A 26,502-nucleotide genomic window follows, 5' to 3' on the forward strand; every position below is an offset into this window, starting at 1 on the left:
GAATCAGCAGAGAAAGAAAACCGAGCCTGGGAAAATTACAAAAATGCAGGACTTTTTGTTAGCCAACCAATGTAACACTGAGACTTCTGCACTGACGTCACAGTTTTGCTCATGAATATGGAAATCTCATTAGCATAAAATCAAAAGGTAGCAAAAATGAAAAGTTGAAAATAAGAATTATTAAGACACAAAGGTGCATTTTCAGGGTCAACTGCTTAAAGAAATGATTGCAGCTACCCTTTAGACATGGCCGTGTCGTGCGTTGGCAGCGTAGCTGGAGGCAATATCCTGCAGGACGTTTGTTGAAGAGAAATCCGGGCTGCAAAATGGATACATAAAAATTAAAAACCTGGGAAGGGAAAACAAATCATAAATGTTGAACTGCGTGCTAGGAAACTATCTCTACATCGAATGTTCCACTTGCGTCTTCGTAAAGTATTCAACGCACACGGCGGCGAACTTTTTACCAGGCTGCCACCTGGTGTGCATGATCGGCCATGAATATTACGATCCAGCCAATAAGGATCCCCGAGTCTTTGTGTAACAACCACGTGAGCACCAGCCACTTCACTATGACTGACGGGAAGTACATTACCCTATTCGGAATTTTAGGTCTACCGTGTATGAATCACCATTCGCTCCGAACAACTGCTTACTTCGTGCTCCCCAGCGTCACAACAAAGGTGTTGTGAATACTGACTGGGGCCATGCTGGCGCGGACACCGGAACCAGGAAGTAGGCCTACATTATATTCCTACAAGAAAACCTCGCCCTCGCTATAACCACCGATTTCGGAGTTTTACGACAATGCTAATTGCGTCTCACTAAAAGCGTGACTGGGCGTTTCTCTTGTTCACAATCAAGGCATTGATTTCACAAGTTTGAGTAGATTGGTGCTTGGAATACTATCAAACGGATGTATTCTTGCAATCGATTACTATGAAGTGTTCGACGATCACGAAAGGCAATAGGAAATGTTGGTTATTCGCTATTCTGTCGTACATTGTGACGCAGCGAGTGTGATTTGTTTAGACTTTTCTCCCATAGGCCTATGGTTCGATATCTGTTACTGTCAGCATTTTCCTTCTGCTGAATAAGTTTTCACAGGAAACTGTGGTGATAAAGAAAGTACCGTAGGCCTACTTCTCTCCCGGAAAAGGCGTTTTGTCACAAGGCTACAAAATGATGCGTGATCACTCTCTCTGTGTTAGCCAAATAATCAGTTACTTCAAGCTGGACTAAACTGTACCGAATGAATCCTTAAGGTCAAATTTTAAAATCCACATGAATCCAGTTAAGGCTAACAATTATGGCACCGATGAACATTCAGATCATTTCAACGAAGGTAATGGGAAAATCTGGGCGTTCCGATTCCGTCACTACCAGAGCCACATACACCCTAAAGTTTTAGGCAGAGCGGGTGTTTAAATTATTCCATTAATGATTCGCTGATGCTTTGACGTTTTCCTATGGCATTGCCAACGCTTTTATGTGTCAACCATATAAATTTGGTATGAAGTGACTTCATCAAGTTTCTGATTTGTTATTTTGGTTATTCTGTACCAGGAAAGAGATGACCAACTTTCTTGCCCATTGGCAATTCAAATGATTTTCAATCGGACCAGGATACAGGTGGTCAACCAGGAAGTACTTCGGCTGTGGATTACAGTGTTTGCATTCGATCCACCATCCACCTAGCCGCGAGCTAACCCCGGGATTTCCCAGTTGGACAACGACACAAAAGCCGCTCAGAAAAGGCAATTGTGTACAAGCAGTGGACAAGGTCAGGCCATTTTGTAGCTCCAACACTGAGGAACTGAGCTCGCGTGAAGGGACGTTCATAACCATACACAACAGTGACCAGTATAAAGCGTGTATTGCAGTGGAATCGGTGAGGAATGAAATAAATGTCATGGCTGTTTACTCGTCATTCCATTGGAGTCGAGTGGGAATTCTGCTACTTTGGATCGCTGGGTGCCACTTGGATTATGGTAAGTGAAGTATTCTATATCCCTCTTGACTTTCTTTTTGCCCAGAATAGTTATTTCCATTCCATTCGAACTAAATTTCTTTGACAGAACTTTTAAAGTTTGTCCGGAATTAGTACACCCGGCGTGGTATTCCCCCTACAGGGAGAATACATAAACGACACCGACAATCGGCATAGATGCATAGACCGACTCCCAGAGACCCACTAACTGTCTTCAAATCCTGATCGACGCTGTAAAAATAACTTATTTCAACTCTTTATGTAGCTCTGCAATATTGACAAGATGCACTCTCACGTCCCGGGCCCAGCAGGCAAAGGGATTAAAATGATAACTCGTTCGCAGTGTTGTTAACATTGTTTAACGTCTCACTCGAACCCTGTCATGAAGTACTGCCCAACGGGAGCAAACAATTTTGGTCTGAAGATACGGTCTTCTGCTAATAAAAGATTCAAAATTGCGTTATAGTATAAATGTAAGAGGAAATGAGAAGTAGAAAATCAATGATGTTGCGCAATAAACAAATCATTTACGCGTGATTGCGTAAACAAATCGCAGACTGCGGTGTTAACTTGCTTAAGTTACAGCAAACAAGGAGTGCGACAGACGGTAACTTATCAGTGCAATTTTGCTAATCAATCAAATCAATCATGAATCACTCAGTACATCAGTCACCGTCAAGCAGCCAGTCAGTCGTAAAAAAAGCTTCAAAGAAAGATGAGGAAAAGAAAATGCACAAACCATGTAAAGAGCAGGGCATCTGATTCGGACAAGTGTCTGTTATGCTGATATGGTTCAGAGTTGAATTTGATGACATTATGAGGGCTCTGACTTCTGAAAGAACAGGTGTTTCAGAGCAAATAAAAGTTGCAATCTGTCATTGTTTGTCCCACTTTTTATTCTTCTCGTTACTGCTGATATTTTGCTGTGTCTAGTCCGATTCAAACATCAGAGATTTTTTTTGTTTGGCAATGTGACCGACCAGCTTCCACTTCCCCGTATGCACGTGTGTGTAACCTTGATGACTCCATGTCCCGTGTTTGCTATAATAGCACACGTAGCAAGCATATCGCATCTTGGTTTCACGGGCGCTGGTCGCCATGATTTTCCGAGGGGGAAGTACTTTTATGGCTCATAACTGCGAACAGAAAAACCATAAGGAGCAGCGGAAGGGGTTCAACTTTTGAGTTTTTATTTTGTCAGGCTAATAATGGTGAATTGTCACATTTCAACTCCCCTTTTTTCAACCCCCCCAATCAGATTATTTCGGGGGGATCTCCCCCTTTGCCCATACTTGGAGTAATATAATGGCTACTTCCGTATATTTGTGAGTGCATTCGCGTCCATGCAGGTACGTGTATCTCCAATTCCTTGTTTGCCCCTTACGAATAACGCTCAGGTGTTTCCTTGGACGTACGATCCAAGCCAGCATCACAGAGCACTACCTCTGCTTCTAATGTTGGGGCAGAGAAGGCGGTGGACGGAGACATCACCACTATCACCCATACAGGTGAATATACTTTACTACTTCGTTAGCAGGCTGAAATGTTTGCATTCCTTAGGCCTAAGCGGCTCTCGTTTTCAAAAAAGGCCTAAGATGCAGTTGTTTTCTTGAGTTGTTTAAATTCCATAACGGCGATGATCGGAGGGTCGGATTATCCCATTGCCAATTTCATTTTTATTATTTGTTCATTTCCTTGTTTAAGATCCAAGGTCTTAAGATTGAAGCCTCCTAAAACGCGTAACCTTGAGGGGTCTTATTTTGCGTGTACGGTTCAGGACAAAACAAACAGATGAAATGGCTTCATTAAAGGCGATGAAAAATTTTCCTACTCCACCCCAGTACAAAATCCTGGCTCCGCCTCTGCAGTGGCTCTCCATACATGTAAGACTTGTCTTATTCTGCACAGAACCAAGTATACGGGACAGAGAACAAATGCTACTTAATTTGGAAGGCTCCCACCTCCGAAATTAAATTCTAATAATGTGGACTAGTACAGAGTATCCACTCCAAGCGGAACAAAAGAGGGCGTTTTATTTTATTTTTTTTATTTTTTAATTTTTTTATATTCACCGCATAGGCGTGCCATGAGACGCACAGGTATATGCGAGTTTGACGCGGGGCACGATGAGTACGCGTAACTAATTTATTGCGGCATGTATGGTTTTAGCATACACGCAGAACGCGTGCAAGAACCCGCTTGCAGCCACCTGTCTTTCTTTTGCCGATTGGGGGTGCAATTCAGCTCGGGATGGATAAGTACAGAGGGAGAGTCCATTTTATCACACCACCAATGCTTTACAATATAGTAGCATACGTGATTACAATCAACTTCATCCCCGTTCACAATCACAATTTATGTATCTCCTGTATAATTGTGTAATACAATAATCTACGTGTATATTTGAACGTGAAGTTGTGTAGAAGATTTATCTTGCCTAATAAACTCTACTGCTTTCCGTCAGTTGGTATAATATTCCCCAAAATTGAATATAAAACTGGCTTAACTAAATTCCATCCCAAATGCGCGTTTGGAAAGGGTCGACAGATTTTGCGCACTGTGGTTGGTCAACGCGTTGCAAACTCTTGTGAATTGCCCTTATTGTGCTAAGTGTTCCCCCCAACCGTATTTACAAACAAAAACATGGTGACATATTTGTAATCGGGGCTTCTGTCCCATTTTTGCCTTGCGAGCAGCATGGAGGTATTCATATCAGAGGCAGGATCCCTGGTGGAGATTGGACTTGGAGGCCGTCTACTGCATAAGGAAAGTCACTATCATCAATAGAATGGACCGGCATGGTAAGACAGAGGAGAAATAACCATTTGAACCGGGATCAGTCCCGCAATTTTCCGATGAAACCCTCCTCAAGTCTGTTTTTTTTCCTTCTCTTAGATGACCGCATTTTTCATGATGGGTCCAACTGAAAAAGAAAAAAATATGATTTCCAGAACTTACTTCCCGACAAACGCTCTGCAGTAATGTTTGATATAAATTGACAATTAATTTTCTCGCGAAGTTCTCTTCCAATTATACTTGAGAAACATAACTTTCCAATCTTCATGGTCGCATGCATGCATTAGGTTGACATTCGTGAATTTTTAATATTGTTATATTTATGCTTTGCATTTTTCCTGTTTACTGCAGCATATATACACAGCAATGAGGATTAACAAAACTTACATTCCGTATCGTTTCCAAAAAACCTTCATTTTTTCTTGGACGAACTGAAAAATCATTTGTCCTGTACTAATTGTATTTTCAAACAGACTTCTCATTATTTATTGAATTTAACTTTAATTTTTTACATATCTTTATTTTCCAATGATGAGACCAATGGGTGTTTTATTGAATATTATTGGTTGGATTACCCATGCAGTATGGAAATATCCATATTTTATGAAGTTGACGGTAAATTTGGTTGAGTTTTGTATCATTTTCTATTTCTTCGTGTGGATCTGCTTTTGAGCTTCAAAAGCAGAATCCAACTGAATAATGGGTTTCGAACCCGCCGGCACTCATATTGAAATTGTGTTTTCATATCTCAGATGTCCGCATAAATGGTGGCATCGTACGTGCCGGACTGAATCCAGACCGCGTTTCCAACAGGGAGCTAGGCACGATCAGTCAAACCCAATCATTCAATGGAGACCTAGTAATCACGATGACTGCCGACCCATTTGTCAGTGCCCGGTACGTGAGTGTTGATATCCCCGGGGACAACATCCTACACATGGGTGAGGTCATGGTGGACGAATTCATCGATGAAGAGGCTGCAGCGTCCACCGGTGATTTTTTGTTTGTTTTCCATTTGATGCACATGCTGCGGAATTTCCATATTCATGACAATTTTGCATTGTACCATGCTACTGCGTCATGAAACTAACGTGAAGTTTTCGTGTCTCACTTTAAATTCCTGAGGTATCGTATTTGAAAAATGGTGGCAACGCAATTACACTTATTGTTGATAACTATTAAGTGGGTATAGTTATCGGAAGTAGAATTGTGCTAATAACAACTCATCATCTAGTCGTTTGTCAGTTTCCTTTTTCTTTTCAGTAAAAGGAAACATTAAAATCAAACAGGGAAATACCGAACATTTCACGTTTCCGCGTTGATGTTTTAATTTCCGTAGTTTCTTGGAACTTCACTCACGATCCGTCAGCTGATACCTTTCATATTAAGGGTCATGGCCTGCGCAGATCCGGGAGGGGCTGCCCCGAAAAAGGAATAAATAAATGAAATAACAATTCAAGTTGCAATAAAAAGACGACATCTTGTAAGGATTGTGGTTTTACATCATTAAATATGTAATTAATTATATGTCTCTGCCTGTCCGGAACAATCGAACATTAAAACAATTCTGAGGGGCATGATCGATCCCCTTGGAAAAAGTTCCTTGACCCTCCCTGAGGTTAGATAACGTTCACTACCCTTAATGGGTTTATGTCGCAAACTGAACGATGGCCTACTTCTAAAACTGTCTAATTTTGAGAAAACTTTACACAGGAACACTGTTCTCAGAACTAAACTCGTGTAACTAAAATCGACTGCATGGATTGCACGGAGCTGGGAAGCATTCTCTGTTTAATTGAAAAGATATCCGTTTCATCTCCTTTGCTTTCTGTCCTGAAGCCATCCCGCTGCGTGGGGATGCTGCCTCTCAGAGTTCATCGTTCCGTTACTCGGGCGGCGTGGATTGGACGGCTGATCGAGCCGTGGACGGAGTTGTCCAAACGGAGTACGACAACCCTTACTGCAGCCAAACAGGTAGACCGCTATGCAGGGGGTGACCTGCCGGGGCATACAGCTAATCAGGCAAAGAATTCAATAGACTGTATTCATGCGTCGACCATCTTGAATTGAAAGTGGGGTAAACGTTTCACTTTCGGAACCTTACAGGGTAAAATAAGAACAATGAATTCGAAGTTCATTATAAACTTATGCCAGTTTTGCATTTTGATTGATTTGTTCTAAATTGTATCTAATTTTTAAAGCCAAATTTTAAAATATAAATGTGGGGTTTGGAACCTTAAAATAGTCTGGCACCACCCCATTTACCAGATTACATTGAGTATGATAGATTCCGGGAACATGATCGAAAATTGCTTCCCCGTGAATACCGTCTGCAATGTACTGGCTAAACGTCTACGACGGCAGAGTCAAAGCTATCATTTATTTCTGATGGACGAAGCCCTTCCCAGCAGGTATTCTAACTTCACCGATGAGATCTGTTTGACCAGAACAGTTTATCAGTCTTAAACAAAAAGTTTTTTTTTTGTATGCAATGTTAACGCCAACACAAAAAGTTGTCCTTTTAAAAATTTTTCAGCCTCTGAACCAAACCCGTGGTGGAAAATAGATCTGCAAGCTGATCAGTGTGTTCGGAGAATTACACTGAAGAGCCGGGATGCCACGTACGGTAAGCTGATTCCCTGTTTCATTTTTGCGCTTAAAGAAGTCGATTGGTCGTCAGACTGTGATTACAGGGCGAAAAACAAGCAAACAAAACACATGGTTCAACTTTATCTACCCCTATATCCCATGAAATTCTCAAGAATTCACACAAACTTGAAATTTTTAGTATTTTACCAATGAACCCGGCCGAGTGTGAGACCTCGATTTAAATGATTAAGCCTTCTACTTTTGTACGAAGGTCGAGGATTTGAATTTGATAGCTTATAATAACAGACTGGCACACGTCAACTTTTGTCAGTTAACCGTTTATTAGCCTGAAAATGGGGAGAATATATGAAGATATAATATAAATGTACTTCTTTTGGACACTCTGGCGTTTGTTGTATTATAGTCTATTAGTGTTAGAGCAGTATCTGATCTCGTATAAGTTTAATTAAATAATGAGAGTCTCGAATCTTTGGAGTCGCCGTTCAAAGACAGACAACGTGCAGATGAAAAACCCACGTCCAACCTGTTAGTTCACGAGTAAGGGTCTTGTGTTATGGTACATGCTTGGTACAAGTCAGCAGTCTAGTTTTATACAGCAGGTCGAATCTAATGGTTTGGGGTTTGGTTTTTGGTAAACTTCATTTACATCTACAATATTTTGAACAGTGAGCGGTCGATACGGCTTCGAAGACGCCGTCGTGCGTGCAGGTCTGAGCAGTGTGCCCACCGACAACACCATGTGCGGTAGTCCGGTCACCCAATACCAAGCCGTAGCCAATAACTGGATGGAGTTTGACTGCAGTCCGCCTCACGGCTTGACAGCACGATACGTCAGCGTCGATATCCCGAGGACTACGTACCTTCCACTCTGCGAAATATTTGTGTTTCCATGTGATCTACCAGAAGGTAAAAACGTCAACCGAAATAGTTTTGACGAGAATTTTGCTGAGTACCAACTGAAACCTGCACTTTTAATATTATGCCAATAAAGGTATTATTTGGGCATCTTTAGATCGCTCCTTGATTCCAGAACAAGAAGGGATGTTAAAGACGACTATATTCCTCTTCGGATTTCCTCGATGTTTATTGTCGTGTCTTCAAATGTTTGACAGCAATGGTTCGCTTCCATAATTTTCAGTGGATTTTACGCTTGTCGCCAATCCTGCTCTCGTCGAATCGTCTGGAGGCAACGATGTTGTCCTTACGGCGTACAAAGGTCCAAATGACATCATTGCCGGTGTCACATTTGGCCGTCAGTTAGCAACAGGTGGACTGAACGGACTTCCGTCAGGATCGACTGAAGAAGACGAGCCGTCTCTGGGATGCACGGCTAGATCGCTTCGACTACCCGCTGCGGATGGGATCAGTAGGGTCGGTGTGTTGTACTTCGAAGGAACCAGGAAGGGCACCAAGACAAGAATTCAAAGCATCATTTTGCCCGAAGATGGTTAGTATTAAACCAATCATAACGGTTACAATTCTTGTTTTAAAGCAGTCAAATTACCCCGATGAGAGTTACTTTAGGCTTACATGTTTAAAAGACAACTGTTTTCATTCCAAAACTAGCTTGTAGTGTGTCGTAATAGGTGAAATTCCTTCCACAAGACCTCCCCGCAGAAATAACTATCAAATATCGGCAAAAATATCCAATGAACGTGTTACCGGTGAATTTCAAGACGTACCGTATGTTATTTCATCGACCTAATCGCCACAATACTGTGAAATTAAAATGAATAATATTCGTTGTGGCTTCCGCTTCGGATGTTGGATTTCCCACCATGTTCAACCTGAAACTTGCTTGTCCTCCTGCTTAGACGGTAGCGTTCACATCCGTCCTGTTGAGCGAACGCAGACCGTGAGCGTCGGAGACTCGGTTCGACTCGAGATGCGCGATGTGAATTCACCGACTGCAAGCTACAGATGGCGCAAAGATAAAGGTGACGTCATCACATCTTGGGATAACCAACTCAGTGTATCTATCGGCAATGTTGCCGTCAGTGATGGAGGAATCTACAGTTGCTCCGTGACCGACCAGGAGGCTCAACAACTGCATGGCATCATGAGGCTCATTGTGCGAGGTGTGTATCCGTACATTTCATTTTGATATGAAACAGTATGTTAGAGTTTCTTTCATAGAAATTTCACCAACATCCGAGATTGCGTTAGTCCAGTCACATCCTAGGAAATACATCCTCTTCCTCGACGATGCCTTACAACATTTGACGGCGCTCAAATCCAGTTTCAATCGGGATGTCTTTTCACTTTAATCAGGTTGTCCAGAGGGGATGTGGGAGCAGCCTTCCTGTACGCAGATCTGTCGTCGATGCTACAACGGAGGAGTGTGTGACGTCAGCACCGGCTCGTGTGTCTGTGCTCCAGGTTTTGGTGGAAAACATTGCGAAAAAGGTAATGGCAACTGATCCTTCTGCGCAGGACATTACTTTCAACTTATTATGCATAGCGGAGCCACACCATGTCGGCAATTGACAACGGTCCTGTTTGTTTCACACTGGATCCGACTCTGGACCAGTAATCCGTCGTTGGTTTCACCGACACCACAATCTGCGGAATAGACGGAGTCAGCTAGCGTTAGGATCACTGATCGAGATCTAGATTCACGTGAAACAGATCCAATTACAGTCACTAACAAACAGGGGCGTGTCTAACGGAGGGGGTAGGGGCAACTTGCCCCCCTGTTAAAGAATACCTCATATAATGAGAAGGAAAGAAAGTGATCGATATATGTCAAATATTAGCACCAAAACCCTAAGAAAATAACACTACGAAATAAAAGCAAGGATGTCGGGACCGTGAGTGAAGCTTCACAACTGGCCTTTTGTTCAAACCTTGTCTCATTAATAAGCTCGAGAAATGAAAGATTACAACACTAGCTGATTTTCTATACCGGTATTTCTGTACACAGTTCATGGTCGTAACGTCTTCGGCCAGAACGCTCGTCATCGCTGCTCCAACAGCACTGATCCACACGACGAGGCTTGCCGTGGTCGTTTGTTTTGTCTTCCGGATCCTTACGGATGCTCGTGTGCTGCAGGATACACAGGATTAGACTGCATGCTAGGTGCGTCTCATGTAAAAGCAAAACTGATTCACGTATTCCATGTCACTTTAAAAAAAAAACGATATTGTGGGGGCTTTGGAAAGGGGTATAGGAAAGGCGTAATACCAGTTGAGAAGCAATTTTCAAGCACAAAGTTTACAACTCTTTTGGAGATTTTAAGAAGCGCCCGAATAACACTGCTCTGTAGCTGTCAGTGGCTTTCACGAACATGGATTCAGATTTTTAAAAGTATTTCCAAATGCAGATTTTTATCATATGCTTAAAAGTTCGGATCAGTGACATTTATATACTCCTCCGAAAATATAAAGCACATGGCCACGATCGGCCTAATAATTAACTGACACGGCATGGACGATACGTGCCGTCAACGTCCTTGATTGCTTTTTGTGATAAACATGGAGATTATTGGTTGCACTGTCTGGATATACGACTTCGGTTCGTTTTCCAGAATGCGCCGAAGGGAAATACGGTGCGGATTGTAAGCAGACGTGCCACTGCGCATCCGGGGAAACCTGCAGCAAAGACACCGGAGAATGCAGCAACGGTGTTTGCGACTCGTCATTCTATGGAATCAACTGCCAGTGTTCAAGTAAGAACCAGCTTAAAATATCTCACCCAAAACGGCCTGCCCAGTTTAATCTCTTGATGTACAGAACGCCCTTGTCTACGACGAATTTTCTCCTTGTCAGTCTTTGCATAACTAAAAGAAATTCCAACCCTCCCCCAAAGAAAAATTACATTGGCAATTTTGCTTTATGATTTAAGCAGTCCTGGTGTGTGCGTTTTTGTTTTATTTATCAGGACAGGAAGTTACTCCTGTTGAGGTGACAGCAACCTCTGTCATGCAACACAACCTGAGCTTTTCCTGGAGTCGACCTCCTTGTGGTTTCCAAGGTGGTACCGTCACGGCATACTCGTACAAACTCGTTGAGTTGAAGTCGGGTACCACGCTTAAACAGTCCAGCACAACGTTGCACTCTGTGACCCTAGAGGGTCTGATACCATACACCAATTACAGCTTCCAAGTTGCCGTGGCAACCGATACCGGATCTTTGCCTCTCAGCGACAGTATCATTGTAGAAACACTAGAAGCAGGTACGTTGGGTTGAATGAACATTATTTGATGTCAAGAACAATTGCAACAATATATGTATCTTTGAAAAACGACATAAAAGCCTTTGGAAACAACGCAATTAAGTAATTAAGCAAATAATTTGGTCGTGGAGTGGTAAAGACAAAATGGAAATTTGTTAAAGAACTTTCAGACTTTTGGCAATTTGGGATTAACCTTTGGGAATTTTAGACGACAATTGAGAACCGAAGAACTTTCGGATATAAACTTCGCTAAAAACAAGTTACAAAGCATAAGACGGAAAATTCCTTGCAAGGGCTTGGGCTAGGGCTAGAGAAGACTTTATATAGTCGAACTGCGTGACTGACGATGACTATTCAGTTCCAAAGGATAAGCTCTTTCAGAAATCATTGTTACTGTGTCGTTGATATAATGTCATGTCTACAGAGCCAACGGCCCCCCGGGGTTTCGCCGTTAGGAGCGCTGATGAGGACTCCATCACAGTAGAGTGGGCGGAGCCTGAACCCCCACATGGGGTCATCACCAATTATGATATTGCCCACTGGCGAACGAGCGATGATTCAACCCGGATGGAGGAGACGAACATAGGCACATCGAATTTATTTTACGAATTAGGCAGCCTTGAAATAAATGTGACATACTCCATGCAGGTAAATATATTTTTTTGTGTTTTTGCCTGGTTATAACGTATTGTTTATTTTTACGACATAAGCGATGATATAAAAGATTAATACAAAACGCTTTTCAGTTTTTCAAAACGAGGATTCTGCTATTGATATTACAGTCGATATTCATGCGAATAATAAGAAAAAAGTCTCAGTATGAACTCAGCTATCAGGGTTATCTTTTACAGGAAACATTATTAATTTAAAGCCGCATTTCTCGAAATCCGAAGTGTTTTAACCGTGTTTATAGTTCGAAAGGAAAACCAGCGGTGCATCACGAAATTCGTTTCCATTCTTCGACAGGTGCGGGCAAAGACCTCAGTAGGTGCAGGTCCGTGGAGTGAAGTTGTCACCGAGATTGTTGTAGGAGGTAGGTCAGATTCGAAGGAAATCAAACCCGAATCCCAATACGGGCGATTCACTACAGTGCGCCTCCAAAAGTTAAAACGCGTTGGCCGATCATGACGCGCCAAATCTGTCGACCAAATGCACGTTTGGAAAGGGTCGGCAAATTTTGCGCGTTGTTATTGGCCAACGCGTTGCAAACTCTTGGAGGCGCACTATTGTGAATTGCCCGTATTGAGCAATAAGATGGCAGCCACACGAAGTAAAGTCGGTTCATTATATTCCGAAGGCCTACTGACTGTTATTTATGGAAGCCTCTTGACTCTGTGTTGAGCTGAAATAATTAATTGTCCATAACCGATGAGCTCGGCCTATGTGATTTGCGAAAATCGAAGAACTCTTTAAAAGACCGAATTAACAAAAAAGCAAAACCACTCTTTCGTAGCATTTAAGAAAACGGGTTGTTTCATATTGTGGTAGAGTGTTTACAAGCATACAGCAACATGCATAAAACTCACTCTTTGTGTCAACTCTGTGCTTTTACAATCTAACACTGAGTTTAAAAAAGGCACAAATTCTGGCTGTAGTTGTCCGTGGAGCAGGGGATGTTACCTGTAACTGTCCTTTAACACACTCGCTTTGTTTTCTTATCAGTTCCTGGACCCATTCGCAATTTCCGTCTGTCAGATGCAACAGAAGAGTCGCTAACCTTGCACTGGGACCCACCACTGGTTATCAATGGACCAAATGTTCGATATTCCGTACGTATGACATGCCGACATGCACTGTATACAGAAATTGTCACACGTAGCGAGTTTCTTTCAAATTATGGTGATGCTTGATAAAATGTCTCATGTCTCATCAAATTCAGCTGCAAATGGACGTTTACGATACCACTATATGGTCTCAAGGGTTCACTCTTTTTCGAGAAAGTAATATAACATTATAACAGGGCGGATGCAAGACCACTGGAGAGCCATTACTACGATGATGCAATTTCATTTCTCATGATTGAGGCTTGGTGGCCTATGAAATGTTTACCTCAGTAAAATCTTGTTCTGTTTTCATTTAGAATTGTCTCTCAGCTCACTTACATGTTTGTTACTGCTGTTTGCAAAGTCACCCGCGTTGTTAAAAGACGCCAAAAGTATAAAAATGAACTCAAGGAATCCTCCCAAAAGACTTGGCGAAAGAACTGATGCAATGTTTGGCAGCTGAAGTTTTTATTTCTGGATAAAATCTTCTAAACACACTCTGGCTAATTTGTAAAGGTGGAGTACAGGGCCCTGGAGAAACCGTATCAACCAGATTTCACCCCAGAGGTCGAGTACGTGCAAAGTGAAGCCGACAGTTCACCTTTTACAAGAGACGGCCTCGAGCCTGGCACAAAATACGAGTTCCGGGTTTTGGCAAAGAATCACCGATTCGCTGGAAATCCGGACGCGTTATTGGCGTACACATTACCTCAGCAAGGTGAGATTCATTGTTCAATGTATAACTCAAACACTTTCGAAAGCTTCGACACGAGATGATTCAAATGTTACCTTTGGGATGTGTATTTAGAACCTCCTGCACCGTCGATGCCAGTGATATTTGACAGCAAGACCACGGAAAGCACGGTGACGATTGACCTAGCGTCGGCCATCCCTCGAAGAGACACCTATGTTGAGTAAGAATCAAAACAGAAATCAATACAAAACTGAAAAGCATTAAGAATAAACTAGTAAATACTAGGTATACATAGCAAATTAGGAAAAATGAACAACGAATATTGGTGGAAATTAGAAAAAAAAAACACTATGGACCCCGAGATGAACTAAGAGAGGCGCTATTGTCTCAGCAACAGAGACTCCCTTGGTCAGAACTGAACTTCACTGGTTCACGAACGACTAGGAAAAGCATGCGTGCACGGTTGCATTGCTACCAACAAATTGAACACTCCCGACTAACGTGGCTCTTTTCAATCGATGAGGAAGTACTTATGCTCAAGGAGTATAATGTTGACATTTATAGTTTGCGACATTTTGGTGCCTCATTTATTTACAAGTTACTTACCATGTCATAATGTAAGAAAGTGAATGAATTTACGCAGTTTTTTATTTGATTGCCTACAACACCTGACTTACTTTCAATATAAGTGCACCAGATCCTCTAACATACATGTGACAGCGTTTGATCTCACACAGTAAACATTGGTCCTTAAATTACACATTACTTAGATCTTACATTGTCGAAGTGAAGAAGTCTTCCCAAATGACGAGGAGGGACGCCTTAATTCCGAGGCATGTCGACGATTCTCCGGATGATTACATTGCGGCTGAACTCACAAAGGGAATGATGTCTGGCTCTTTCGTCGTTGGCGATTCCAAAGTTTACGGGGATTACTTGAACGCACCACTGCGGACAAACGATGTCTACGACATTCGCGTGGGCTCTGTCACAAGGGGAAACCAGACGGTAGGAAATTCTTGAAAATAAAAAAAAAATGTCACTTGGAAGTGCAAGACCAGAGATGCTCTGAATGCACAATCGTCTCCTTGCCTCAAATACAAGATAACATATTACACTTGTTTGAAAACAGCAGTTCTCTGTTTTGAAGCTGAACTTGATAAGGAGCAGTTTTGAATTATAGATATCATTTGCCCAAAACAAACACCTGTTCTCCTTCGTAATATTTGGAGATGATAGTAGCTGCACTTTGATTGCAAGCATTTTGTTCTCACCCAAATCAAACAAAGTAATGTAATGTGACTATCTTTGAAAGGCCGACGTTAATCAAACTATCGAGTGAAATGACAAATATTCTTCCCTGATCTGAGCGCACACTTTTTCCGAATTTTCAGAGTATATTATAGCTTTTTGTATATTTGTCTTTCTCTGTCAATTCATCAGTAATATTTCCTTCTTACAGGTGGCCTCGGTGACATTTTCAGCGCCCTTAAGAGTATCAGGTAAATTTACACAAATAGGCTCCTTCTGTTTCTACTTTCCCACAAACACAGTTCATTTATATTTAGATCAAATTGAAAACATTGTTTCATTTCCACCTATTCTTGTATTATTTAAACGATCATTACAGCCAGAGTTGATATTTGCTCCCTTTTTAGCAAAAACAAACTTAATGCGTTAGCAACTTCCATCTTGAACGATGGTATGCGAACAAGGCAGACTCTTCAAATGTTGAATTGCACCAGCAAATATGCGTGAAAGGTGAAGGTAAAGAGTTGTAAAGAAGTCTCTCCAATTTCGTGTGATAACTTTTCACCGATTTTGTCACAGTCTCGCCGCAGAGTGGCAGTTCGTCGGCAGGACTTGCGGCAGGGTTGGTCGTCTTGGTCCTAGTCGTCGTCGCCGCTGTCATAGGTGTTGCTTACAAGAGGTAATTGCTAGTGCTGAAATCTCACGACAAATCGTTTGTAATTTTTTTAAATTCAACTTTCAACATCGCTTCAATGTATTTTTATTTAGCAGAAGAACCAAAATCCGGAAACGCGCTCCCTATAACGGCGTATTAACACCCTCTCCAGACTACCCACTACAACAGAAAACACAAAACGGCACCCTAGGTATGTAGCTTTGTTTTTATACACCTTTCGAGTAATCTGTTCACAAAGCATCAAGTTTACCCAGTAGAACAACTTTGTTCATTTGAAAATAAAGATGGGTGTTAATTTAATGAAGTCTCTATTTCACCTTGTTTTATTTCTCTATAGGCCTATATCCAATTAACGAATCGTCCTGGGTGTGTGTATCCTCAATCACACAAATATTCCGCAGCGAGAAGAGAATGTTCGCTTTTGAACTATGTGTGCCCAGAAAGCTAATGAATTTAACTCTTAGGTAAATTTGCTAGTTGGAATAATGAATTTTTGTTATGGTTTAGGAGAAGTGGCGGGAATCTCCTCGAATGCCTACGACGATCCCAATGACCGGCATCCAAGCAGACCACCTATACCTTCAGAAACACCACGATCAGAGACACCTGAGCCGGAGCCTTCCCCACCCCAACAGCCGCCATTCCACCAGCCGCCCCCTGTCAGTATCGACGAGTTGGCTGACTACATAACGATGAAGGAATCGGCTGGGGGAAAAGCATTTAAGGCGGATTATAAGGTAAAGACCCCGGTGCCTGACTCACTTGAAGAAACGCACGTGTATGTCCATTGTAAAACAAACCCTGGAAAAATGCCCATCGCACACTGCATCAGCCGTTTGTGATATTAAAGACAATTATTGGTTAAAAATTTACTTTATGAAGCATATCAAGTTAAAATGTATCTTTCTTATAAAATAGGTAAATATTATTAATACTATGAATTAAATACTATTACTAATAGGGACGATTCACAATAGTGCACCTCCAAGAGTTTGCAACGCGTTGACCAATCACAATGCGCAATCTGTCGTCCCAATGCGCGTTTGGAAAGGGTCGACAGATTTCGCGTGTTGTGATTGGTGAACGCACTGTAAACTCTTGGAGGCGCACTATTGTGAATCGCCAGTATTATTCAAGGATGGGGCAGCCAAAGTTGATATTGAAACATTGGCCATAATTGTAAAATTTTGTCTTTCGTTATGGTGAACTATCAGTGTTGCTTTGTAGTGAGGAAACTAAGTCAAAATCCCCTGAAAAGGAGATTCAGTCCTGGCATGAAGAGGTGAAACTGTGTCTCGTACATGTTTGATATGCAATGGCAAAATAAAAAAAAATGCAGTAAGATAAAAACTGTCAAAGTAACCCTTTAATCCCATGATTTAAGACATTCAGTAGAGCTCTCCATATGCAGGGACACATGGACATCTCTACACGTCTCTTTTGGAGTTTTATGGTGAGGATTGAAAAACCCCTATTCTAAATATCTGCAGAGGAGATTTTAGCTTAGAACTGTGGAAGTCAACCTGAAACTATGTGTTTTAGACTCTTCCAGATGGTCAGTTACACACCTGGACTGTTGCGAGGAAACCTGAAAACAAACAGAAGAATCGCTTTGCAAACGTCATAGCATGTACGTTCATCCCTTTCTTTTACATAGCCTAAACTGGGCCCTTTCGGAAACCTTACGATAGAGCTCCCTAATGAACAGAAACGGAACATAACCAGCCCCCCATACTTGAAGCTCTTCCTTCACTTACGTGTCTTAATCACGCTACACTGCACGCCCAGTTGGCCTGCGTATAATGAGTAATGAGTATGGATAGGATAAGTATCCTTGTTTTGATCACCGGAAGTTCATTCGTCTGTACTCCAAACCGTGGCATCGATTGAGACGTTTAAGTGAGGTTAATCAGCAGTTGGTATAGTTCATTTGCTTGCGAAGTTTTCGTGATTAGAAATGAGGCGAGTAAAATGCCACCAAAAATACTGACCATTGATATCGGTTTCTTTCTACATAGATGACCATTCTCGTGTTGTACTAACACCCGTGGAGGGCGATCCTCACTCGGATTACATAAATGCTTGCTACATAGATGTAAGTTGCTTTTTCAGTTTGCTATAACGAGACTAGGGACACACGCGTACGTATCCACTCAAATGTTGACAGAACTGTAGTGGAGTCTCTCACAAGTCCAGGAGCAAGACCTGGCTGAACAATGACACGGATGCTTTTGTCACAGTTCATTTGAATATCTTTTGACTTTGGATTCTGACATGCTGACTTGGGATGGAATAATTCTTGCATGAAAGTTATATAATGGACTAGAATACAGCACCGTTATTTGTGCTCTTGCTTTTGCCAAAGTAATTATCCATAGTTTAATCTTACAGGGATATGACGAAATGGACAAGTACATTGCAAGTCAAGGTAGGTGATTTATCAAGTTCTTAAGTCGAAAGCAACCCTAGAGCCGATAGTAAATAACATGAATTTAATTAAATTCTTGCCTCAAAATGTAATCGAAAATACCATTTTTCGTTGTTTGTTAGGACCCAACAAAGCATCTTTAAATGATATTTGGCGGATGGTGTGGCAGTTGAACGTGGATAAGATTGTGATGCTGACAAATCCCGTGGAAAACGGAAAGGTAGGTACATCTGTCTTCCGTCTGTTTCAGTTCTGGCAGTGTGGTTTGTTTTTATCTCCATCCTGTTGGGCACCACGTGCGTTAATTTGTTTCGAAAAGGTCTTCCTTCATATTACCCTACAGGTGGGCGAAATGGATTTATAATTACCCGATCATGGCCACTTTATCAACAGCCAGGAATTCTTTGTAAACCTCTCAAATGCTGTTCAGATTCTCTGCTTGAATGTAGCAATGTTAGACATTGGACCAACATTTCAACGCTCCATTACACTTTTCCATTTAAGCCACAACAGGCCGTCTGATCAGATTTTTACATTACTTAGTTGTAACCTAACCTGATCGGATTTTTACATTATTTAGTTGTAACCTAATAGTGTAACAACTATGGTTTTTGAAGAAGTGCCATAGTCATGTTGACAGGAAGTCATAGAAAGAAAGTAAAATCAAATCAAAGCAACGGCATTGGATCAACGGAGGTAATGATCGAGTACCAATGCTTACAATAAATAGGTTGAGACCCTTTTTTGTTCAAATCTAATCAAACGTTTGTTGTAATAGGTAAAGTGCTTGCAGTACTGGCCGGATGGCGAAGCCACCACTTACGCTAACGTCACAGTGACGATCATCAATGAACAGGTCTTCCTTGACTATACGATTCGCGAATTCAAAATAACCCAGGTAAGAACTACTTAGATTCAGAACCAATCGATTGATGTACGAGATGTCAGCTAGGACGCCTCATTGCCATGATGTTTAACTGACCACCTGCAGATTGACAATAAGGAAGACTGTCGTCTGGTGAAGCAGTTTCACTACACCACGTGGCCGGACATGAAACCTCCCGAGTACCCAGCACCTTTGCTCAACTTCCGGCGAGTAGTGAACACTGAACGCAACGACGGACGGACACTGATACACTGCAGGTATGAGTGCATATCCCTGAAGAGCCTTCTTGAGACAAATAACAAATTAATAAATTAAGAATTTTTCATCAGAAAAGTGTCAAAAGTCGGCATGACTGTTCACGACAGCTCTCGTAGCCACCATAGCACTTTCTAATACACTAATATTTTCCACGTTTTGCGTCTCTACTCTAAATTGTTTCCAGTGCTGGTGTGGGCCGTACGGGGACGTACATCTGCCTAGACTCCATGCTGGAACAGATGAACCAAGAGGGGCAGGTGGATGTTCTCGGCTTCATCTATCGCATGCGACAAAAGCGCATCATGATGGTGCAGACTCCGGTAAGTCCCGAGTCTGATAGTTCTTGATGTTATCAAGATAGTTTTGGACTTCAGTATTGTCTGTTCCATTTTTCTTCACTTAGTGACTTAAAGTACTTACATACAACGGGATTTGATATTTCGAGGGGCGACTTGCAAAAGAGAAAACAGAAAAAGCAGTGATAACTGTAACGGTAACAACACAACTAAAGAAAGCACGTTTATTTATTTTATTTTAGTCCATCATAATGAGGTCGTACAATACAAGTAATGCTCCGCCAAGTTTCTTCCAGCTCAGACCTCGAAAAAACTGTCACTAAAAACAAGCTATTCGATTCAAACCCAGGTCGGCCTATTTTTTCTTATATCTGCCAATCGAAATCCACCTTTCTCGCCTGTTTAGGAGCAATACAAATTTGTATTCGACGCTCTTCTCGCGGCCACCCTGACTGGTGAGACCACTTACGATATGACAACCTTCCGTCGACAGCTGACCGCCCTGAAGAAAACGGAAGCGGGCAACAAGGAAACCGGAATGGAGAAACAATTTGAGGTGAAAATTAACACGGACAAACTTTTGGTTGGTCAAGCGCCCAAGAATGTATTCGCACGTCACACTTAAGCAAATGTCCATTGCATGACTGCCACTTGTGTGTTCGTTCAAATTGAACAAATACCAGTAAACTGCCGTTATATTTCTCCAAACAGCTGGTTATTATCCAAATATGAAATGACGCTGTAAAAACTTTAACACATTTTTTAAAAAGATTCTCAAGATCAAATACCAGATTAAAACTGCGGTAGAGTATTTTTTGCAACAGTGCATGATAATGACTGATTCTAACTTTTGAATCGTTTGTGTCAGGCCTTGAGTAAACTACGAGTTAGTCGTGGCAGTGATAGCAGTAAGGCGGGACAACTTCCTGAAAATGTTGACAAGAACCGGTACCCTGATTTCATTCCCAGTGAGTGACATGACTGTACATTAATAAATACGCACGGTATTTCACGCAAAGTGAATCACATTACATAAAGTAGCTATACGTGTTCCTTTTTAGTTCTCATTGAACAAGAATCTTTACATACATACAGCAATTTTTGCCACATACGACTCTTTGTATGCGGTCACATTCAGTTAATATCAGCCTATCTTAACAAACTTCAGTATACACAAGGATTTGCACTTTAAAAATATTCCTAGTAAGAACGACTGTTTAGGTGTGTAGTGCTTCCGCTTATATTAGGGGGCACACATTAAAAGTTGAAGTGATTCATTCGTCCTGATGCGAGAACATGGAAAACTATATAATCAATGTTTTCCCTAGCAATTAATAATTTCTGGTCTTGTATAGCTGAAATTGTGCAATTATTGAATGTTATTATTTTGATTAACGCAACACAGCCGATCGTTCGAGACCATTCCTGAACACCAACACACAGGAAGGCGACACCAATTACATCAACGCCAGGTTTTTACCGGTATGTTTAGGAAGCCTCTCTCATTTATCCTAATTCATTACTTTGTGATCAGTTTATCGTGTAATTCACCTGATTAGACTATACAACGCTTTTACTTAATGAGGCTTTTTAAAACAAAACGCCAACGTGTGGAACCTGGAGGTAATCTATTCTCGTATTATGTCATACATCTCCGCGTTATTAGCTTGTCCGAGTGAGTGTATTTTCCTTGAATGAAACAGACCTCACAGCAAAGAATTTGCGGGAGAAAGAACTTGTCAAAACTGTTCTCTTCGAATGGGGGACAAATTGCGAAATTCATACCACGAATATTCTTAATTAATCCTTTCTTTTACCCACAACAGCTCGATGAAGCTCTTTTTTGTTCTTATATGGCTACGATCCTGCATAACGCTGCTGAAACGGCTGCGTAATCTAGGTGCCTATTATAATGCATTACCGGCACCCTTGCTGCTCTGGCATTTTGCTGCATATGCCTCATTTATTAACAGTAGTGGGTTTCGGATCGTGTGGTGAATAAATGCAGTACTTGCAGATTACAGTGACACTGGTTACCTGTTTATGCTGCTAATAATGATCATGGCCATGGCATTCCAACATTAGCATGAGCCACGTCGTGTTCCTGCCTAGTCTAGTGGCTCGAGTGATTTTGCATGCAGGGATCGACACATCAGGTAAGTTTTTAGAGTACAGTATTTATGTGTGATGATTTTTTTTTTCAGGGTTACCGTAAGAAGGACAGGTACATTGGAGCCCAAATGCCAATGCCTAACACCGTGGCTGACATATGGCGCCTGGTGTACGACCAGAAATCGACCTGTATTGTCATGTTGAACCCTCTAGATGAAGAGGACAAGGTGAACTTTTTAACTCACAGTCCTGACAATGTTTTCCAACGATGTGTGTTTTCTCTGATATACAGACCATCCAACATGCCGTACTCCTTCTTGAGGTCAGGCATTACCATGTAATAGATTAAAAATTTAAATGAACTGAAGGCTCATTTAAGTACCTTTTAATCTATTGTGTGGTAATGCCTGACCCCAGGAAGGAGTAAGGCCAGGTTGGTAGGTCTGACCTGAAAGGACACTTCTTTCTGCACGGAACCTGTACAAACAAACTGATTCTAGTCATTTTCAAAAAAATCAATAATCATGTTTCTGTGCAAAAGCCTAGTTTGAGAAATTGAATTATGGAACCTTTCCGTTCTGTTGTAATTTCGTTATTTTTGTGGTCCGTTTTTCGCTTTTCAGTTTCAATCAACACTCTCTGCAGCTTATGCATATACGGACTCGAACCGCACTCAAAAACGCACATGTGGAAAGATATGCACGTTAAGGTGGCTTTACTAACATAATGAACAAGGTAACGCTGCCCTAGCCTTAACTGATGAAACACCCAACGAGCTGACCGTTTCATGTGCACTCTAAGCAAAACGAACTGAACACTTTTCGTCAGTATTAAACCTAAATATACCGCCTTCCGTCCTAAACAGAGCATGGCTCGTTACTGGCCGGAAGAGGGACCTGTCGAGTTCGGACCGCTGGTTGTGGAGCTGTTACAGACTACCACGAGCAAGGGCGTAATTGTGCACACCTTCAGTCTGACGAACAAGAATGTAAAGGTATGTTTTTATAGGTCATTAAGAGTTTATTTTTAAGCTGCCAAGATGATAGTGACCGGTTAGCTCTAGGAAAGTGTGTTTACAACCATACATGAAACAAGACAGTGTTATTCAACCGGGTGATATTTTCTGACACAAACGAGAACATAACATTTAGCAAGTAAAATACTGTTGAATGGCAATTTCCGTTGATCAGTCAAGTCACGGCGCCAAATTAAGGCTTGTTATTTGTATAACTGACGTTTGAGTTAAATATTTCAAGTACGAAACCTGTAGCCAATATGCTTCTATTGCTGTACTACTAAATGAAGCTTCGCATTGCTAAGACTGTTCAGTTTAGGCTCCATATAAATATGCAGGGATTTTTATCAGTTGGTAATTTGTCGCACGCTTTTCAGTCTGAGCCCGCTCGGACTGTCTGCCAGTTCCAATGTCAAGACTGGCCAGCAGATCAGGAGGTTCCCAGCTCCCGACAAGGAATTCTGACTCTCATGGAACTAACTCAACAGTGGCATGAGGAGAAACCGCCCATCGTGGTTCACTGCATGTGAGTTTCAAATCTGAAAAAGCTGTTTATATAGAGAGCTTCGATATGAGTGCTTCAATTGTTCACCAAAATGGTGAATAATACATCAGTGCACATGGACAATTAGCATACAATATTTGCATACTGGACTGCACACATAATGAACCTCCATTTTGGTTCCCAAGTCTGAAACTGGCACAACAATCTACAGCTCTGAGCAGAGGCATGTTAGAGCGCCCTCATCAATTTTAAAGGCCATTTTTCAATCATTTAAATTGCGCCCTCATCCAATGATACTGTTAGAATTGAACGAAAACGTTCAATTTTATGCCTCAGGCCTATAATGGAGCAATTCTGTAATTTGATGTTTTAATTATTCAAGATTTCACAGTATTTGTCATTCTGCGTTCATAACCATCCTGACAACCAAATGAATTCAAAACAACAATAATAAATTCATTTTCAATGTTATTTGTTATTTGTTTAGCGATGGGTTAGGTCGAACAGCAGTTTATTGCACCCTAATGTCAATGATGGAACAATTCCAAGCGGAAAAAGTCGTAGACGTGTTTCAGGCAGTTCTTCGTCTACGTATCGTGCATCGTAGCATGATGTACTCTATGGTAAGCGTATTTTAAGGTGCACTAATACACAAGCCTGCATTTTAACTCTGTTACCTTTTCTTCTAGGAGAGTGGTTCATTTTCGGCTTCATGTAGGCGCGGCGCTTCAATGCGATAATCGTATGCACACCTTTTTTCGTAAACTCCTATTCATGTGTGGATATTATTCGACTTCCCTTTTCGCTTGAGTGCACTTTTGTAACATGCTATTCCAGACAACTAATTGCGCTGTTTTTGTGATGTCATTGTGAAATTGTACATGATGTTATCACTTTTGGAAGCAATAATTTCAGAACTGCTTGTAAGTCTGGAAAGGAAGAATTTAGTTTACAAGTAGGGGTTTTAAACACTGTTAAACAAGCACAAGCACCTCCACCCCAAACAATCGTTTTTTTAAGTTGTCAACATTTGGAAGCAGGAAATCAAGGGGGTAACATTTTTTGTGAACACGGCCTGCTTTTTCATTGTACAGCATGCGTTTCTGTTGTCTGAGAAGAGAATTGGCTTTATAATCTTTACTCTGGCAATCTTTTGTTCTTCAGTACCTTGAGGAAAGGAATTTCGTCATGAGATAACATTGTTATCTTGTTTTTACTTGTACATAAGATGTTTTGTTGTGGATTGATCTTTTGTGACATTGATTTGTGGCTATAGCATAGTTATTGTGGATTTTCCTTTTCAGGACCACTATTCAACGTGCTATGATGTGTTTCAGGCCAACTTGGATTCGTCCGTCGTGTACGAGAACCTTTAGACCAGCAGACGCGGCTACATGTCTTTGTTGTGTCAAGCATTGTATGCCCTTATACATTATAGAAGGGGGGGAAAGGGTTGTATTGGATTGAATGAAAATAAGATGATTTATCAGTTTTGTTTTCAGTGTATATTTGAATGTAAAAAGGAATATTTTTTATAGCTCACCACAACTTATTTTTCAAAATGGTATTAAAGGTGAATTTTTTTCTCCACGTACATAAACGGAAACTTTTTTAGTGGTGATGAACAGCGGTTGTTTTTTTTTCAGCATGCTCACAGTGGATATTTTATTTTACTGACTTTTTAGAAAATGAAAATGGCATTTTACTATAACCCATTTCATCTTGTTGCTATTGATAAGATTTCTTTCGAATTATTAGGTCTGTTGCGAATAGTGTCCGACATGAAGGTTCAACTCAGTGCAACTGTATTTCTGTGCTTGTCAAGCTTCAACGGAAAAAAAAGTGTAGTTCGTTTTTTAGCATATAGTTTTTCGTTTTTCCTTATATGGTTGGTTATTTCGTACTACTCCAGATGATGGTTCTGACAATTTATGGAGAAACAGTAGGTTCAGTGTGGTTGTATTAAATGCAAAAGTTGTGAATTAATCTGCAGGCAGTTTTTCCACAATAAATTGTGACAGCACTATTTTGATTGTATAAAAGAGGTGGATTTCCGTCTTTTCTGTTAACTGGTCTGATATTCATTAATTAAGAAGCCATTTTCAGTCTTGTTTGCGACCCTGTTTTATGAATTGTAACCTGTTGATTTTGATGGTATCTGACAATTTTATGAACGGCATGTGTTGCAAGCCTCTAGTATTTTTATAATGGCTCAAAACACTTGGGTATGCTTAATCATAAATTTTAAATAAATATGCAGAGTATACTGTCATTAAAATGAAATCTCATTGTATTGCTTTTATTTTACGTCTCAAGTTCCATTTCTGAAGATTTGACCTGGCTTTCAATTTAAACATGAGCGGCCCATCAATAAAGTCTATAGAAGAAATTCCATGGAGAAAAGGGTTTTCCTGATAACAGAATGGAAAGGCCTCGTTAATAAGACGCACACAGACAAGTTTCAAACCTTTAGCTAAAGTAACGTCCATCTTTCTGAAGAATATTTTAGAGGTTTCTCCCTAGAAACGTGTTATATTTATGAATTGTATTTAAAGTTTTAAGCTTGTTGCTAGGCTTTTTTTTTTGTTTGCTTTTTCTGTCTCGGAATTTTGTACTTAAAGTCAACTGTAATTATAAGAGTAAACTCTTACTAATGCCTCTTAAAGGCATACCAACAATAAAGAGGTGACATACTTCAAAGCGATATATAAAATGTGTGTGTTTTGTCTAAACACAAATATACATCAATATGTTACGTTAGAATATAGATTTAACAACAGAGTGTTTTGTGAAATGACCTCTTTTGCAGGGCTACCGTAGGAAGAACAGGTACCTTGTGACACAAATGCCCATGCTTAATACTGTTGCTGATATTTGGCGCCTGGTGTATGAGACTAAAAATCAACTTGAGTAGTCATGCTTAATCCTCTGGATGAAGATGACGACGTAAGTTCTCAACTAGATCAGTGTGTCACCTCCAGCACCGACCAGTACAAAAGATAGATCAAAGCAGAGTTTTGCCTTTCTCCGAACTGAAGTGAAAGGAAT

General features: G+C 41.0%; 1 protein-coding gene across 5 annotated transcripts; it reads left to right on the plus strand.

Moving 5' to 3' along the window:
* The first annotated feature begins 757 nt into the window (after positions 1-757).
* LOC110977759 (receptor-type tyrosine-protein phosphatase T-like) lies at positions 758-26,154 on the plus strand. Of its 5 annotated transcripts, XM_087143861.1 has the most exons (39): positions 760-1,345; positions 1,567-1,991; positions 3,388-3,498; positions 4,687-4,791; positions 5,539-5,778; positions 6,626-6,760; positions 7,323-7,412; positions 8,063-8,302; positions 8,535-8,843; positions 9,211-9,474; positions 9,668-9,802; positions 10,320-10,475; positions 10,924-11,064; positions 11,277-11,570; positions 11,995-12,218; positions 12,537-12,603; positions 13,233-13,339; positions 13,850-14,051; positions 14,142-14,247; positions 14,798-15,035; positions 15,490-15,529; positions 15,858-15,957; positions 16,047-16,144; positions 16,462-16,691; positions 17,497-17,584; positions 17,973-18,049; positions 18,346-18,382; positions 18,505-18,602; positions 19,161-19,280; positions 19,374-19,525; positions 19,711-19,846; positions 20,229-20,378; positions 20,691-20,790; positions 21,228-21,304; positions 22,027-22,161; positions 22,800-22,928; positions 23,327-23,475; positions 23,942-24,077; positions 24,759-26,154. In XM_087143861.1, the coding sequence occupies exons 2-39, from the start codon at positions 1,913-1,915 to the stop codon at positions 24,828-24,830; spliced, it is 5,367 nt and encodes a 1,788-aa protein (XP_086999987.1). In that variant the 5' UTR covers positions 760-1,345; positions 1,567-1,912; the 3' UTR covers positions 24,831-26,154. The 5 variants fall into 5 exon arrangements, with proteins under 5 accessions (XP_086999989.1, XP_086999990.1, XP_086999991.1 ...); XM_087143863.1 differs by having other exon boundaries at positions 758-1,991; positions 16,465-16,691; XM_087143864.1 differs by having other exon boundaries at positions 758-1,991; positions 16,050-16,144; positions 16,465-16,691.
* The last annotated feature ends 348 nt before the right edge of the window (positions 26,155-26,502 follow it).

This window comes from Acanthaster planci, linkage group LG12 (assembly GCF_054643075.1).
Source record: "Acanthaster planci isolate LZ-2023a linkage group LG12, COTS_SCS, whole genome shotgun sequence".
Classification (NCBI taxonomy): Eukaryota; Metazoa; Echinodermata; class Asteroidea; order Valvatida; family Acanthasteridae; genus Acanthaster; species Acanthaster planci.